At 37.3% G+C, this 18,356-nt stretch overlaps 1 protein-coding gene across 1 annotated transcript in view; it reads left to right on the top strand.

The window, feature by feature from the left end:
• ZNF398 (zinc finger protein 398) overlaps positions 1-18,356 on the top strand; it is a 41,431-nt gene that overhangs the window by 1,121 nt on the left and 21,954 nt on the right. The window contains exon 2 of the mRNA XM_027856827.1: positions 9,675-10,055. Within this exon, the coding sequence (XP_027712628.1) occupies positions 9,675-10,055 (381 nt within the window). The remainder of the gene's footprint in view (positions 1-9,674; positions 10,056-18,356) is intronic.

The following is an 18,356-nucleotide window of genomic DNA, read 5'->3' as shown; positions in this document are numbered from 1 at the left end:
GGAGGAGGAGGGAGACAGGAGGAGGGAGGGAGAGAGAAGGAGGGACACAGGAGGAGGAGGGAGGGAGAGAGAGAAGGAGGGACACAGGAGGAGGAGGAAGGGAGAGAGAGGGAGGGAGGGAAGAAAGGATGGATGGAGAGAGGGAGGGAGGAGAAGGAGGGAAGGAAGAAGAGAGGGAAAGAGGGTATCTTCATACAATTAGTAACACCGGAACCTACAGCCTGCAGGAACACTGTGAGGGACAGGACAGAGAGAAGTTTGTTTAGCCACTCTCATAAATGGTCTCCATGATCATTTAGAATCCCTCAGGTTCTGTGGACCACTTAGACTATGTGAGCTCCTTGAGAGCAGTGACTAAATTTTGCCTTTTTTTGTATCCCTAGCACTCAACATAGCACCCGGCACAAAGTAGGCACTTAATAAATGTTTATTAAACACAGGTAGATGGCACAGTGAATAGAACCCACTGGCCTACAATCAGGAAACCTTGAATTCAGATTTGACCTCAGACACTTCTTAGCTGTGTGATCCTGGGCAAGTCACTCAACTTCTGTTTTCCTCATTTTTTTCTCATCTGCAAAATGGGGATTATCATGGCACCTTTCTCCCAGGATTGTGGTGAGAATCAAATGAGATGATATTTGTAAAGCACCTGGCACATAGTAATCACTGTACAAATGTTACTGTTATTATTGTTAGGATAGTTTATTTATTGTTAATAATACTCCTTTTAAATACATAAGAATTTCTTGATACCACCATAGTACTGAGTTAGCATTATAAAGTTCTCCTGTAAAAATTAGGAGGTTGAACAGAAAAGAATCTGTGATCCATTCTTTAATGTTCTGTAAGTGATCATTTATAACCAGTGCCCTTGCTTCTGGAATCAAACACCCTGGAATGAGGTCCATGGAGTAGAAGAAATGCTCTATTATAGCAAACAGGGTTGCAGTGAGGTTTTGGTTGACCTTGAGAGGTCAGTGGTACAGATAATTGTCCCCATTTTACATCTGTGAAAATAGTCTTATTTTAGGTGATTTACCCATAATCATAGGATCATAAATGTAGGACTGAAAAAGGCCATAGAAGGTGTATAGTCCGACTTCTCCCCTTCCTCATTTTACAAATGTGGAAATTGAGAGCTAGAGAGGTTACATGACTTACTAGGATCACACAGGTGGTGACAAATGCATGTTTTAACCCATATCCTTTGACTCCAAAGCCACCATTCTTCCACTTTCATATTGACTCTCAATCACACAGTTAACAAGTGTCCAAAGGAGAGATTTGAGTTCCAGATCTTGTTCTCCTGTACCATACAGGACAAGAATGGGGATCTGCTGTTTCTTTTTCCACCACAATTGTGATGAATGTGGAAATATGTTTTACATGATAGCATATGTATAAATTATATCAGACTGCCTACCATTTGCAAACGAGGGAAGTGGAACGAGAGAGGGAGGAAATTTTGGAGCTCAGAATCTTGTAAAATAAATACTAAAATTTTTCTTGATATATAATTGTGGGAAAAATAAAATAATATTTAAATTAAAAAAAAAAAAGAATGAGGATCCACATTCTTGTTTGAGGTTTATTTATCCACCTTCATATAACAGAGTAGGCAAGTCTGGAATTTGTGTATTCCTGTTCTTCCTTGCCCTGGAAAAGTGTGGGTTTGCCATGTGCGATGACAGTGCCATTAAGTAGATGGTTTAGTCCCTGTCTAGGGAAATTCAGTGGTCCTGTGTTTCAGAAGCTACATTGCCAAACAAATATAAGATGGCAAAACATCTGAGTTAATAAACGCAATAGAAATGTTTTCAGTACTTGTTAGAGTTCCAGTGTAGTATTCAAATAGGTCATTGCCCACCAGGAGTTTCTGATTTATTTATTTATATGATCGTAGATTTAGAGCTAGAAGGAATGATGGCCAAGGATTATTAGGTGTTAGGCATACTGAGATAGAAAAGCTGACCTCATTCTCTAGGAACTTAGAATGATAAAGAAATGATAATAATAGTAAAGAAATTAAATGGCCATGCTTTTTTTAAACTGTATACATTCTTTTTTTATTTATTTAGTTTTAGTTTTCAACAATCACTTCCATAAGCTTTTGAGTTTTAAATTTTTCTCCCCCTCCCTATGCACCTCCTTCCCCAAGATGGTGTGAATCTGATGTAGGCTTTACATATACGTTCCTATTAAGCATATTTTCATATTAGTCATGTTGTAAGGAAGAATTACGACCAATAGGAGGAACCACAAGAATGAAGAAACAAAACAAAACAGAAGAAGAAAAAAGAGCAAATAGTATGCTTCAATCTACATTCAAACTCCATAGTTCTTTCTCTGGATATGGATAGCATTTTCCATCATGAGACTATCTTAGATCCTTGCATTGCTGAGAAGAGCTAAGTCTAACAAAGTTAGTCATCACACAACATGGCTATTAACTGTGTACAATATTCTAGTTCTGCTCACTTCATTCAGCATCAGTCTATACAAGTCTTTCCAGGTTTTTCTGAAGGCTACTTGCTCATCATTTCTTATAGCACGTAGTATTCCATTACATTCATAATACCACAACTTGTTTGGCCATTCCCCAATTGATGGGCATCCCCTCAATTTCCAATTCTTTGCCACCACAGAAAGAGCTGCTAAAAATATTTTTGTACATATGGGTCCTTTTCCCATTTTTATGATCTCTTTGTGATACAGGCCTAGAAGTGGTATTGCTGGGTCAAAGGATATGCACATTTTTATAGCCCTTTGGGCATAGTTCCAAATTACTCTCCAAAATGGTTGAATCTAAATGACCACGTTTTAAGGGAAAATGGTGTTACTGCAAAGAAGAGGTCTAAGTAAAGTTCTGTGAGAAATTTGAAGAAGAGAAAGATTACTTTTGGCTGAGGGTGTCAGAAAAGTGTTCATGAAAGAAGTGACATCTAAGTTGGACCTTGAAGGGAAAGAGAGACGTTAACAGATGGAGTTTGGGGAGAAGAAATTGTGAAGGGTTAACATAAACAAATGTACAAAGGTGGGTCACAACAAAATGAGAATGGCGTATAGAAAATAGTCAGTTTTGACTGGAAAAGTAAAGTGTATGAAGAGGGAAGTAATATGAGATAAGCCTAGAAAAAATGTGTTGGAGCTACATTATAGTAGGTTTTGACTCCTAGGACCTGTAGTTTGTTTTGCGGGCTAAAAGGCAGTACTGAAGATTTTTGTTTAATGAAGTGACTTGATCAAAGCAGTACATCAGGTAGATTATGCAGACAGTGTTGTCAAAGATGGATTGGAGAGATGGCATACATGAGGGTCTGTACAGCTGAAGTGGACAGAGAGATAACACCAAGATAGAAGCAATAGGACTTGGCAGCTGGGTATAAAAGAGAGTGAAGGCTCAAAAATGGGTCTGAGGTTTCAGGTTTATTGATGAGGACATAGTGATGCCTTTAGTAGAAATAAAGGGGAGGGGGGCAGCTAGGTGGCGCAGTGGATAGAGCACCGGCCCTGAAGTCAGGAGGACCCGAGTTCAAATCCAGCCTCGGACCAAACACTTGACACTTACTAGCTGTGTGACCCTGGGCAAGTCACTTAACCCCAATTGACTAAAAAAAAAAACAACAAAAAAAAACCCAACAACAAAAAAAAACAGAAATAAAGGGGAGGGCCAACAATTTTATATGTGTTGTTTGAAGGACCAATGGGACATCCAGATATAGACAGCAAATCAGTTGAAAATGTGGGGCAGGATCTCTTGGGGAGAAGTAGATGTAAGTTGTCCTCATATCAACAAATATTTCAACAAATTATTAGATAGGAATATAAAGACAAAAATAAAATAGTCACTGCCTTCATGGAGCTTACAAGTAAAGGAATAGCCTTTTCATCAGAGTGGTCCACATTTATCATCTACATAAATGTGCAATATTCTACACTCCTTGAAGGCCAGAAGTCTTCTAGTCACTAGCTAATAGAGTGCCCAGGTTAAGAACCTTTGTCTTCTAGGCAACAGGAAGCCCTGGGTTTGTTTGTATAGGGGAGCTGCATGATCAGGTAGGTGTTGAAAGAAAATTACTTTAGCAGTTGTATTCATCTGGCAACATAATGGATATATGGAGTGAGGGAGAGACCAGGAAAATGCCTACATTAAGAACCTGAGATATAAGGATGGTGGTAAAGTAAATATACAATTTTTCCAAATAGGAAGATATATTGAATGGAAATTATGAAGCACATGGGCCATCCAGGAAAATCTCTAGCTGAGTATATAAATGAGTCTATCCAATGGTTTCCATTCACAGATAATAGAATCCTTAACAATAGTACTAAAAAAATTGAAGCATAAAATTTCTTCATATATGTGATCATTGAAGACATGGTATCAAGAAAGAGAGTGTAAAGAGGAAAGAGAAGAGGCATCAGTACAGAACCTTGAGGGAGAGTAAAGGGATAGGAAGAAAGTGAGGTAGCAGAGGAGCTTAAGGAGTGGTAAAAGAAGAAAGAAAAGAACCAGGAAAGTGTCGTGGAAGCCAAGGGAAGAGAGAGTATGAAGTGGGAAGGGCTGCTCAGTGGTGTCAAATATTGCAGAAAAGGTCAACAGGAAGGAGAGGAAAATAAGCTCATTGGATTTAGTGATAGAGAAGTTATTAGTGACCTTGGAAAGAGCACTTTCTATAGGATAGAGGGGGCAAAATTCAGATTGCAAGAAGTTAAGGAATAAATGGGCGGTAAGGAAGTTGAGACCAACTGTGAACTTTTGCTTTTTTTGTGACAGAGAAATATGGGGGAGAGAGAATTAGGATGCTACATTCAGGATGGGTTGGAGGGTCAAGGTTTTTGTTTTTGTTTTGTTTTTTTAAGATATGGAAGCTAGGAACTTATTTGTAGGCCAAGGAGAAAGAGCTTAATGGTGCTTGTGATGAGGAATCATTGATAAAGCAAGATAATAGAGGAAACAGGAGGAAATGGAATCAGGGGTATGGTGGAGGGGTTAGCTTTGGAAAATAGTATGACCTGCTTTTCCTTTGAGATTGAGTAAAAAGAATGGAAGAGGAGGACACTGAGAACTTTAAAGGAATACTAGAAAGGGAGCTGATAGAAATCATCTGCTGGGGATGGGGAGGGAATGATATTATAGGCTTAAGGAGGGAAGAAAACATTAACAGCTGAATAAAAGGATTGCCACATTGAAGTTACATAGGGTAAGTTTGTTGGTCAGCTTACTTTTGTGATTTTTCTCCTGCATTGTTCAATTGCTAGGGAATTGGAGTGGAGTAGGCAGGTAGTTGAATTGGCTAGAATTGAGTTAGCAAGTTAGGAATGCCAGAAGGTCAAGGGAGCAAGAGATTGAAGTATGGGTAAGAGGACATTATTGAAATGGCTGACTATAGAATCAGTACTGAGTATGAAAAATTTCCATTGATCTCTTAATTATCAGATCTCATGGTCTTAGCCCTCATCCTCTTCATCCTTCTCAACCTATCTGCTGCATTTGACATTTAACCATCTTCTCCTTTCTGGATTTTCCTAACATTACTCTCTCCTTTTTCTCCTTTTACCTGTCTCGCTGCTTCTTCACAGTCTTCTTTGCTGGTTCGTCCTCCATATCACACTCCATAACTATGGGTGTTCCCTAAGATTCTGTCCTAGGCCCTCTATATTTTTTGAGTAGCTGTGTCAGCTTGCATGAATTTAATTATCATCTCTAAACAGATAACTCACAGATATATGTAATGTATATATTAAATATATAATTATATGTATTTAATATATTAAAAAAAACCCAAAAACCTTGACCCTGCAACCCATCTCCAATGTAACATCCTAACTCTCTCTCCCCCCCACATTTCACTGTCACAAAAACTCACAGATATATATATAGATATAGATATAGATAGGCTTCAGTCCTGTATCACAGATTGTCTGTTGGACTCTCTGGATGTCCCAGAGATATCTCAAATTTAACATGTCCAAAACTGTACTCTTTATTTTTGCCCCTCCCTCTCCAACCTTCCCTTCTTTCAAACTTTGCCATTCTTGTCGAATGCACCACCATCCTTCTGTCGTCTCAGGTTCTTAATGTACGCATTTTCTTGGTCTCTCCCTCGCCCCATGTATCCATGATACTGCCAGATAAATATTGCTGCTAAAGTAATTTTTCCTTCAACACCTACCTGATCATGTAACTCCGCTATACAGCCAACCCCAGGGCTTCCTGTTGCCTAGAGGACAGAGGTTCTTAACCTGGGATACGTGAACTTTTAAAAAATACCTTAATGTCTTTACTAATTGATTTTTTTATATCAGCATAGTTTCTTCTAGTATCTTTCCCTCTTCCCCTCCCAAAGAACCATCCTATATAACAAATAGTATGTTTCTAAAGACCAAGTGGGGGAAAGGAGCAACCATAAATTAATTAATGTTTCAGGCACTCTGCTAAGCACTTTACAAATATTATCTAATTTGATCCTCACAACAATCTTGGGAGGTAAGTGTTATTATCCCCACTTTACAAATGAGGAAACCAAAGTTCACAGGTTAAGTGACTTATCCAAGGTCTCACAGCTAGCCAGTATCTGAGTCTGAATTTGAACTCATGTCTTCCGTTCCAGGCCTTTGACTCTATCCATTGCATCACCTAGCTGCCTAGGGGGGGAAAAAATGGGAAAAAACTGATCAGTACATGAGAAAAATTTGAAAATATATACATTGTACAGCATTTGTGACCTTTTACTTCTGCAGAAGGGCGGGAAGGTACTATCTTCTCAAATCTATTCTTTTGTGTTCTTTGCACACAACACTACATCTCCTGTCTCCCTGCCTTGGTACTTGTCTACCCACATACCTGGAATGTATTCTCTCCTTATTGCTTCATGGTGTCTCTCTCTTCCTTCAAGACATAGCTCAGTATTCCCCAATTGATAAATGGACAAATGATATGAATAGCCAGTTTTCAGATAAAGAAATCCAAGCTATCAAAAGCCATATTAAAAAAATGCTCCAAATCACTAATAGAGAAATGGAATTTAAAACAATTCTGAGGTGCCACCTCATATCCATCAGATTGGCAAAGCTGACAGAAAATTAAAATGATAAATGCTAGAGGGGCTATGGAAAAACAGGTAAATAAATGCATTATTGATAGAGCAATTTGGAAGTATGCCTCAAAAGCTATTAAACTATGTATGTCCTTTGACTTACTGATATCACTTCAAGATCTATACCCCATAAAGATGAAATAAAGAGGAAAAAGACTCATATGTACAAAAATACTGACAGCAGCTCTTTTAATTGGAAACTGAGGGGATACCCATCAATTTGAGAGTGGCTGAACAAGTTATGATATATGAATGTAGAATATTACTATGCTGTAAGAAATATGGAGAGGGTGATTTCAGAGAAACCTGTGAAGACTTGTATGAATTATTGATACATAGTGATAAGAACCTGGAAAACAATGCATATAGTAACAACAATATGGTAAAGACAAATAACTTTGAAAGATTTAGGAACTCTAATCAACCCAATGATCAATTACAATTTCAAAGGACTCATGATTAAGCATGCTACACACCTCCAGATAGAGAGATGATGGACTCGAGAGTGTAGAATGAGATGTGTTTACACACACACACACACACATACACAAACACAAACACAACCAATGTGGCATTTCTTTTAGTTTTTTATACATGTTTAGGTTTTTTTTCCCTTGATTTCTCAGTTGGAAGGGGGTAGTAGGTAGGAGGAAGAGTATAAGGACCTGAAAATTAAATAAAAAAAAATATGGCTCAGATACTACCTTCTGCATCAGGCGTACCTTGTAATTTAAATGCTTTGTATATATTTGTGTTCATTTTCCATTTAGGCTATATGTATTAATATATGTACTTGTTTTATTCTCCCCTTAGATTGTAAGCTCCTTGCAAGAATTGTTCATTCTTGTACTTGTACCCCCAGTGCCTGGAACATAGTAGATACTTAATACTGTTGATTAATTGAAGAGAAGTGACGCCAGAATAGGATTTATAAAGTAGAAAATAGGGAAAAATTGAGGTACTGACAACTCATGGTAAAGAGGAAGGAAAAGGAGGGAGGGAGGCTTTATTAAGCGGCTACTCTATGCCAGATACTATGCTAAGCACTTTTACAAATGTCTCATTTGATCCTTACAACAACTCTGTGTTATTAATAATCTTTATTTTACAGTTGAGGAAAACTGAGGCAGACAAAGTTTACATAGCTAGTTGCATACCTAGTAAGTGTCTGAGGCTTTATTTGAGCTCAGGTCTTTTTAACCCCAGGCCAAATGCTCTATCCAATACACTACCTGGCTGCCTACAAGAACAAGTATGAGAGAAATAAGGGAGCAGGAGAAACAAAAGTACAGCTGGTTATGGTCAGAGAGGGGAATTTCAAAGTTAAAGATCTTGGAGACTTAGCAGTTTGGTGTAATGGTGAGATCTCAAGTTGGTCATTGCAGTGTGTGTATGGCTGCAATAAAATGAATGGAAGATGAGAGTCATAGGATTTAAAGGGTTCAATGAATTGTGAGGATATGGTGTTAAAAGGCCATTGAATATCTTGTGAAAAGTCATTAAAAATGAAGAGCTATTTAAAAAAAAGTCATTGGTGAAAATATTGGAAGCCTTCCAAGTTGATGGCAAGAGAATAGTTGGAGGTAAGGACTATGAAGCAGATGCCAAAGTAGTGGAGAAAGGTGGAAGAGTATCCAGGAGGTTAGTTGATGACAATAATAAGGACCTGAAAGAATGCTGTGTTTGGCGTTAGAGGACCCAATTTTCATTCTTGACTTACTTGATCTTGGGCAGGCCACTTCTCCCTGACTCTCAAATTCCTCACCTATAAAATGGGCTAGGATCATAATATCTGAGAGATCTACCTTATTACCCATCATAAAGATCAAATGAGATGATATATGTAAAATACTTTGTAAACTTTAAAGTTTACAGAATAAGTGTGTTCCTTTTTCTGAATAGGCCTTTAAGTATTTGAAGATGACTGTCATGTTTTCCATTGATCTTCTCTGAGCCTCAGTTTTCACATCTGAAAAATAAAAGTGATAATATATTTTATGGAATTTTATAGAACTTTATAGAATTGTTTATGTTGTTTATGAAGTGCTTTGTAAATTTTAAAAGTATGTTATTTTTATTGTTAGCTTCATCCAAACTAAACATTCCTAGTTCCTTTATTCTTTATTTGAATTAAATAGTTTAGAGTCTGTCAGTGGAGACCTGGTCTGTGGAAGCTTCATTATATTTACCTCTGGCCCTTGTACCTATTAGGGTCTTCCTTAGAGGTCAGTGAGCCTAAGGGGAACCTGGAGGGGTGGGGCTGGCACATCTTGCCATGACATTTCAGTTTGACAAGCACAGATGGGGTAATGATGACTTGAGCCTCCTGAGTATCTCCAGAAGATACCAATTGGTTTTATTTCCCATCTTACTTAGTTATCCTAAATTAATCCCAAAGATGATGATGTTATCCCTAAGTATATTCAAATGCAAATGCTATATTCAGATGAGGACTTAAGGAAATATCATTCTTTATCTGAACTTGGTCATCAAGAGATTTCACAGAGTTTTGGTTTTTACTGGTATTGCCCCTAATGCTCATTGCCATATTCTTTTTCTCCTGGCAAACAGATTCCAGAATGGGAATCAGAATGTACCACTTCACTGCAGTCCCTCCCACTGCCAAGTGAGGCCCACCTGCAGACAGCAGCCATTTCCCTGTGGACAGTTGTGGCAGCAGTTCAGGCTGTAGAGAGAAAGGTGGAGGTGCACAGCCGGCGGCTTCTGCATCTGGAAGGGAGAACAGGGGCAGCCGAGAACAAGCTGAACAACTGTGAAAAAACAGTGGCAGATCTTGGGAACCAGCTGGAGGGAAAATGGGCTGTGTTGGGGACCCTGCTCCAAGAGTATGGGCTGCTGCAGCGGAGGCTAGAAAACATGGAGAACCTGCTGAGAAATAGGAATTTCTGGATCCTCCGGCTTCCCCCAGGTATTAAAGGAGATATCCCAAAGGTAATAACATCACATCTGTAACCACAAGTATAATTAAACCTTGTACTAATAAGGGGTGTTCGTTAATTTTGGTCTGTCAGTTAATTGAACTTTTAAAACTGTTTCAGTGTTTTGTTGTAAAAAAATACTAAACTGAGGGAATTATGAAGTCATTAAAATGTGTTTATCTCACAGATGTTCTCCTGGGGCCTGTGCTAGTGTCCATTTGAGTTTTAGAGTCTCAAATTGGGGAAACCCTTCATAATATTAAGCCTGATTTTGCAGCTGATCTATGGCTTGTCCCTTTCCCCCCCAACTCTGAGTCATTTTGCTATCTATCAGCAGGCTGGGAAAACACAATGGAGAGAAATTACAAGTCAGCCTCTTTGAACTTGACAGTGTTGTTGAATGATTGGATAGGCCACCCCATAGGTCATGGGTTCAGAGTGCAGACTAAGACATATTTTTTTAAATAGGTCTGACTGAAATTTGTTTTGCTTGACTGTATATTATCATTACAAGGGTTTTGTTTTTCTTTCTTTTTAAATTTTCATTAATTGAAACTAAAGAATTAAATAAATAATTTTAAAATGAAAGTTTAACAGGAAAAAGATAAAACCAAACTAAGGAACAGTTGTTTTGAGCCTCTGAAAGTAAATTGTTAGAACACTTCTTCCCCTGGGGAAATTTTTTTTTTTAATTAAATGATTGGGAGAGGGGCAGTTAGCTTAAAAAGACAAAATGAGGTGTTTGTATTAACTGTGAATCTTCATATTTCCCATCAGCATCTTCTTACAAAATAAAAGATGGTAAAGTGGTCCAGTGATAAGAGGTCTGGATTTGGAATCAGTGGCTTTTGAATCTCAGCTCTGCCGCTTGCTACGTGTATAACCTGGAAAAAGTCACTTAACCTCTCTGGGCTTAAGTCTCCTGATCTATAAAATGAGGGAGCTGGACTAGATGATTTCTGAAGTCCCTTCCAACTCTAAATTTGATCTTGTGACCCTAAGAATTCCGCTGTAATGAGTAACGTGCTAGAAATCATGATGCCACTGCACAGAAGGCCACTACTGACAAATCCATCTATGAATAGATCAGTTAATTAACAAGGAAAAAGAAATCTCTGACATTAAGATGTTAGGCCTATATTCTATTTCTTTTTTTTTTTTCAACTTTTTATTTTTTTTTATTTTTGGTGAGGCAGTTGGGATTGAGTGACTTGCCCAGGGTCACACAGTTAGTGAGTGTCAAGTGTCTGGTCTGAGGCCTGATTTGAACTCAGGTCCTCCTGACTGCAAGGCTGGAGCTCTATCCACTGTGCCACCTTGCTGCCCCTTATAATCCATTTCTAAACCATGCGCATTTCCAGGCTCAACAGCACAGTGTACCAGTTCTTTCTCCTAGCAAATTAGGTAGCTATGAAGCCCTTAGTATAAAGATTTCAGTTTTTTTTTTTTTTGGCTGGGCAATGTGGTTAAGTGACTTGCTCAGGGTCACACAGCTAGTAAGTGTTATGTGTCTGAGGGCAGATTTGAACTCGGGTCCTCCTGAATCTAGGGCCGGTGCTCTATCCACTGCGCCACCTAGCTGCCCCTAAAGATTTCAGTTTTAATGGGTGGTGGTAGAGAAGTTCATCTGGAACTAACTTTCTGAGAACCTGAGAGGATGAAATACCTAGTAAATTATATCCAAAGGAGGGTGGGGAGGTGGGGCAGGGTGCATTCAACAGAAATACAGCTAGGGTACCTTTATAGAGAACTTTCTGGGAGTTGTCTAGGAAAGATCAGTCAACTATAATTCTGCCTTGCTTCTGTACCATCAGAGGTGAGTAGGAGGAAAGGACTGGGAGATTTCTTAAGTTCCCATTGCTCCAATCATCTACCAATATCTGATACCTTGTCCCCAGAATACATTAGGGTGATGCAGAAAGAAAAGCACTTAACTCACCAAACATTTATAAAACACTTACTAAGTGGCTACAAAGATAAGAATGACCTTATCAAAATGATTACATTCTTCTGGGGTAATCTGACATGGAATGCAGATAAGTAAATGGAAGGGGATTTGAGAAGAGAGAGCACTGACAGTTGGGGGAATCAGTAAGGACTTTGAGCAGGAGGTGACCTGAGCCAAGCTGGGAAGGAAGGTGAGGATTCCAAGAGGTTGTTCCAGGAATGGAGACGCATCCAATGCAAAGGTGCAGAGAGAGGTGAAATGCTGTCTTTGGGAAATAGCTCGTAGGTGAATTTGGCTGGAATACAGAATGTATAAAGGGGAATAATATGAAATAGATCTAGAAAGATTAAGTTGCACCTAGACAGTGACATTTGGGGAAGGAGGGAAATCAGCCTTTCTTCAGTCAGTTTAACCAGAATAAGGGTTCTAGGACACCTCTCTATATGGTTCTCTGGTTTCCTCTTAATTTTAAGAGCAAAAGTCCCCAGTTAATGACTACCCTTAGATGACCTTTCATATTACCTTTTTTCTGGCTCTGATTTGGAGACCCTACCTGAAGTTTCTTGGGAATAATTCTAATTAGTATTTCCTCTCAAAAAAGTCTAAGAATACTATGAGTTGGTTTTTGCTAATTTGGACATGTATGCAGTCTTTAGTCTTTGTTTGGGTTGACTTTCAGCTAAATCTGTTTTAGATATTAGTTTAAAACTTTTTTACATTTTTTTTAACATGTGAAATTAACTAGGTAGTTAGTAGGTAGTAATTAACTAGTTAGTTTAATGGATACAGTGCTGAATTTGGAATTAGGAAGACCCAAGTTTAAATTCAGCCTCAGTCACTAGCTGTGTAACCCTTGACAAACTTTTGTTTGCCTCAGTTTCTACAACTGTAAAATGATGATAATAATTTGTAAAGCCCTCAGGACAGTGCTTGGTGAATAGTAGACACTTAATAAATACGTATTTCCTTCCTTCCTTTCCTCTTTCTCTGGTTCCCAGTTTCTTCCTTTGTAAAATGAGGGGATTGGCCTCTAAGGTCCTTCCCAGTTCTAAATCTATAAACCTATGAAATCATAGCCTCTTTGACTCTGAGTCCTCCTGGTATGGCTGAGGCAGTAGATCCCAAACTTTTCCTCCTGCTATATCCTGTTAAGTTCCTGAAGTTACCAAAGCATAATATGTCTAGGAGCTTTGGGATAGGGTTTGTAAGCTGCCCATTGTTTAAAGGAGGACAGGCCAATCTGAAAGATTTTAGGATTGATATTAAGATGTACAGGGCTGAAATATGCTACATTAACTAGAGAAAATTTCTTAATATTAAAAAGGTAAATAAACAAGTTAGGAAAAAAATTGACAGCAGTAGAAAACCTTAAATTATAATCATGTCTAAGAAGAAATTATTTGTTTTCATGTTCTTAATAGTGACTGTTAAGAGAAGTAGGAACAGGGGTCCAGAATGGAAGTAATCACTCAAGTATTGTGATTGAGAAGCACTTAATCCTGGGCAATCTTTTTTTTTTTTTAAAGAGCAAATAGTATGCTTTCATCTACATTCAAACTCCATAGTTCTCTGGATGTGGATAGCATTTTCCATCATGAGACTTTTGGTGATGTCTTAGATCCTTGCATTTCTCAGAAGGGCTAAGTCTCTCAAAATTAGTCATCGCACAACATGGCAGTTACCGTGTACAATGTTCTCCTGATTCTGCTCACTTCACTCAGCATCAGTCCATACAAGTCTTCCCAGGTTTTTCTGCAGTTCACTTCCTCATCATTTCTTATAGCACGGTAGTATGCCATTACATTCATACCACAACTTGTTCAGCCATTCCCCAATTGATGGACATCCCTTCACTTTCCAATTCTTTGCCTCCACAGAAGGAGCTGCTATAAGTATTTTTGTACATGTGGGTCCTTGTCGCATTTTTATGATCTCTTTGAGATACAGCCCTAAAAGTGCAATTGCTGGGTCAAAGGGTATGCACATTTTTATAGCCCTTTGGACTATAAAATTCCAAATTGCTCTCCAAAGTGGTTGGATCATTTCACAACTCCACCACCAATGTATTAGTGTTCCAATTTTCCCACATCTTCTCCAACATTTATCATTTTCCTGTATCATGTTGGCCAATCTGATAGGTATAATGTGGTACCTCAGAGTTGTTTTGATTTGTATTTCTCTAATCAATAATGATTTAGAGCATTTTTTCATATGACTGTAGATGGCTTTAATTTCTTCATCTGAAAACTGCCTGTTTTGTATCCTTTGACCATTTATCAATTGGGGGATGACTTGTATTCTTACAAATTTGACTTAATTCTCTATATATTTTAGAAATGAGGCCCATGGGCAATCTTTTTGTTGGATACCAGTAACCCAGTCTGGATTCAGGGACCATTATGCCCAGTAATGAAATGTGTTAGATGCAAAAGGAAAACTGTGGTGTGAATTTAGAGGTAAAAAGGGAAGATTTGAAAAGAATATGTTTGACTCTGATAATGTAATGGAGGAGAGAATGGAAAAGAAGATTTATAAGCCTGTGCAGAACCCAGCCATGAACCAGGATTTGAACCTAGGTTTTCTGACCTCAAATCCATTTCTTTTTCCATTATGCCTTGGGGAGAAAGGAGGGAACTCTAGAAATGAAACCATAGTATCTGTAAAGTAGTAGGTAATGGGAATATTTGCTGTGTATGCACAGGACAGTGGGGAGACTAGTCTTATAAAAAGCATTTTGTTATTCATTTCATTTTTACAGACATTTATTTTAAGTACCTACTATGTGTGAACACTGTGACTACGTTGTAGAAATACAAAGACAAATGAAATAGTAGCTGCCCTCAAGGGATTTATATTCTATTGGAGGACACTACTTATATTTCATTATTTCAGCACATTCTGATCTTATCAATTTGGGTACTCTCTCCAGCAGTGCAAGTTGCCACCCAAACACACCTTAAGAACTGTATACCTCTGCAATTGGCATTCTTCCATTTATCTTCCCTAAAGAATCCCCCAGTGCACTAGGGAGAGGCAGTTTAACATGGTACAGGTACAGTGCAACTCTCTGGGTCTCCACCTGGAATTGTAACACCTGGTATATATTCCTATAAACCAGCCCATTTCCTTTTCCAGTCATATATTTCCTTCATGATAACTTTTACAACCCTTCTTGCATGCAGGTGATCTTTGATAATATGCCACGGTATATTTAAAACCATTTTATTGCCCTTTGGATCATCCACAGTTTTGATTCTTTAGAGATTATGGCTTGACTGTGTTTGTTATAAGGGTTTTGTTTTTCTTTTAAATGAGAATGGGAGGGAGAGAAAAATAAGTGCTTGTTTTTGAAAAATAAAGTAAAATTTTAAGAAATATATAGGTCATGGGAATTGGAGAATTTTATGGACTTAAAGAACAGAGTGTTCAAAGGGACATAAAAACATTTATATTGGAATTCTCAAATATGAAAGCAAGGCACAGCTGGAGAGATAGACTCTGAGCTAAGTCCTGAACTCCTTAAGAAAGGAGAGTTACCTGGACAACAGCAGTACGTATCTGGACCTGGTGATGTAGATGGATGAAATAAGCCTCCAAGGAAGAGAGGTTGCTGAGGGATAACAGCAGAGAAAGAATTGGGAGTGTGGGGCAAGGAGTGTACGAGGGAGCATAAGAGAGGGAGCAGCCAGAACTAGTAAAGGTTGTTGGTGATGATGATAATGATAAGAGCTAGCTAGCATTTGTATAATGCTGATGTTTGCAAAGTCCTTTGCTTATGTCATTTAGTTCTCACAACTCTGTGAGGTAAGTACTACTATTATCATTCCCATTTTATAGATGAGGCAACTGAAGCTGAGAAAGGTTAAATGATTTGCCTAGAATCACACAACTAGAAGAGACCTTAGGAATCATCTGCTCTAGCTCCCTTTTTTACAGATGAGGGTCGGAGGTAAAGTGAGTTGCACAAGGTCACACAGGTCGTGAGTGGGTTTTAGATTCAGATTTGATTCCACATCCAGCACTCTTTCCCTTTTCCACTGTCTCTGATACAGTCTTTCTTAAAATGTGGTACTCAGAACCAAATACTATTTCAGATGTGATCTGCCCAAGATAGCAACAGCCTCTATCCTTCTATGCATTATACTTCATTAATGTAGTTTAAGATTCTATTAACTTTTTGATTGATATACACATCACATTGTTGACTCATATTGAGATTGCAACTGATTAAAATCCTTAGGTGTTTTTCACATGAATTCTTGTCCAGCCACTTGTCCAGCACTTTTTTTTTTTTAACACAAAGTATAACTTTACATTTATCCTTATTAAACTCCATCTTATAAGTTTCCACCTACCATTTTGTCTAGTTGAAATATTTTTAAGACTTTATGGTGTTAACCAACGTTGGTTATTCCTCTCAACTTGATGTAATAAATATTATATCTGTCTTCAAATTGCTTATAAAATTTTTTTTGCAGTACAGCCCCAAGGATAGATCCCTGGGACACATCTTTAGAGACTTCAATCCATGGTGACCATGTTTTATTATTTACTACACTTTGGGCATCGTTATTCCATTCATCCAGTTGTGAATCTGCCTAATTGTACTGTCATTTGGTCTAAATCTTTTTGTTTTTTCCATCTGGCTTTTGTGAGAGACTTTTATTAAATGTCTTACTGAAATCCAGATATATTGCTTCTATATATTTCCATGACCTACCTTGCCAGTCTAGGAACTATGTCAGTGTCAAATTAAAGAAAGAATGGTTAATCTGGCTTAACCTTTTCTTGATGAATGTACTGGTTTTTCGTGAATACTCTTTCCCTTTTCTAAATACTCAAAAACCTCATCCTTAATAATATGTTCAAGAATTTTTTCAGGAGCTGAAATCAAAGTCACTGGCCTTTAAAGAGTCTACCTAATTCTCTTTTTTTTTTTTAAAAAAAAAAGGTCATATTCATTAATCTCCAGTTTTTTAGTACCTCTTATGTTTTCCATTTTTTCCAGCAATTACCTACAGCAACTTAGCAGTCAAATCCTCTGCTTCTTTCAGTACTGTTGACTCTTGGTATTCATTTCCCTAGCAACAAAGTAGAAATTCTGAATATTAAAGAAGATATTAATAAAACTGAGAGCATAAAAGCCATTAAACTGATAGCTAGAACTAAGACTAGGAGCTTTTTTTTTTAACTAATAAAATAAGCAGTCTAATTTTTAAAAAGAGAGGAAAACCAAATTGTTTATATCAAAAATTAAAAAGGAGAATTCATAACAGTTGAAGAGAAAATAAAGAAAATTGACATCTATTTTGCTCAGTTAGATGCTAATAAAAGTAATAACTTAGAGGAAATGGATGAATACTTAACAGAAATGTAAAATATCCAGATTAATAAAAGAAGAAATAGACTACTACATAACCCAATATCACAAAAAGATGTTAAACAAGCCATAGACCCCTAAAGAAAAAAAACTCCAAGAGCAGATGAATATACAGTATATTCTATCAAACATTCAAAGAATAATTATTCCAATATTACATGTACTGTTTTCAATAATAGTAACAGAAGGCACCCTTCCAGTCTCTTACTCTAAAACAAATATAATCTTGATAACTAAACCAGGGAAAAACAAAGCAGAGAGAGAAAACTGTAAAATAATATCCTTACTGGATACTAACCCAAAAAATTTTAAATTAATTATTAGCAAATAGGCTACAACATATTAGAAAAATTATACAAAATTACTAGGTTGGATTTATACTAGGGATGCAGAGTTGGTTTAGCATAAGGAAGACTGTAAATACAATAAAATTAATTATATAAAATTTTTTAAAACCATGTTATCAATAGATACTGAAAAGGCTTTTGATAAAATCCAACACCCATTTCTGTTAAAAAAAAAAAAAAGAAAGAAAGAAAAAGAAAGGATAGAAATAAATGAACCTTTCCTTAGCATAGTAAAAAATAGCCATCTGAAAACACTTTGCAGAAATAAATACCTGAATAATTGGAGAAATATTAATTGTTCATGGGTACATTGAACTAGATAATAAAAATGACAATATTCTACCTAAATTATTTTACAATGAAATTTATATAGAAGAATAAAAGGTCAAGAATTTCAAAGGTAATAATTTTAAAAAGGAAATAAAAGGAATGGGAAGGAATGAGGTCTATTAGTATTAGATGTTGATAAGCTATATAACAAAGGAGTAATCATTAAAACTATTTGGTACCAGTTTAAAAACAGTGAGGTCAATCAGTGGAACAAATTAGGTACACAACATACAGAAGCAAACAAACACAGTAGCCTAGTATTTGTTAAACCCAAAGACCTCAGTTACTAGGAGAGGGACTCACTATTTG

This window comes from Vombatus ursinus, unplaced genomic scaffold (genome assembly GCF_900497805.2).
Source record: "Vombatus ursinus unplaced genomic scaffold, bare-nosed wombat genome assembly UNPS02011649.1, whole genome shotgun sequence".
NCBI classification, from domain to species: Eukaryota; Metazoa; Chordata; class Mammalia; order Diprotodontia; family Vombatidae; genus Vombatus; species Vombatus ursinus.
The sequence above is the reverse complement of the archived record's forward strand: the minus strand, read 5'-3'. Positions and strand labels throughout refer to the sequence as shown.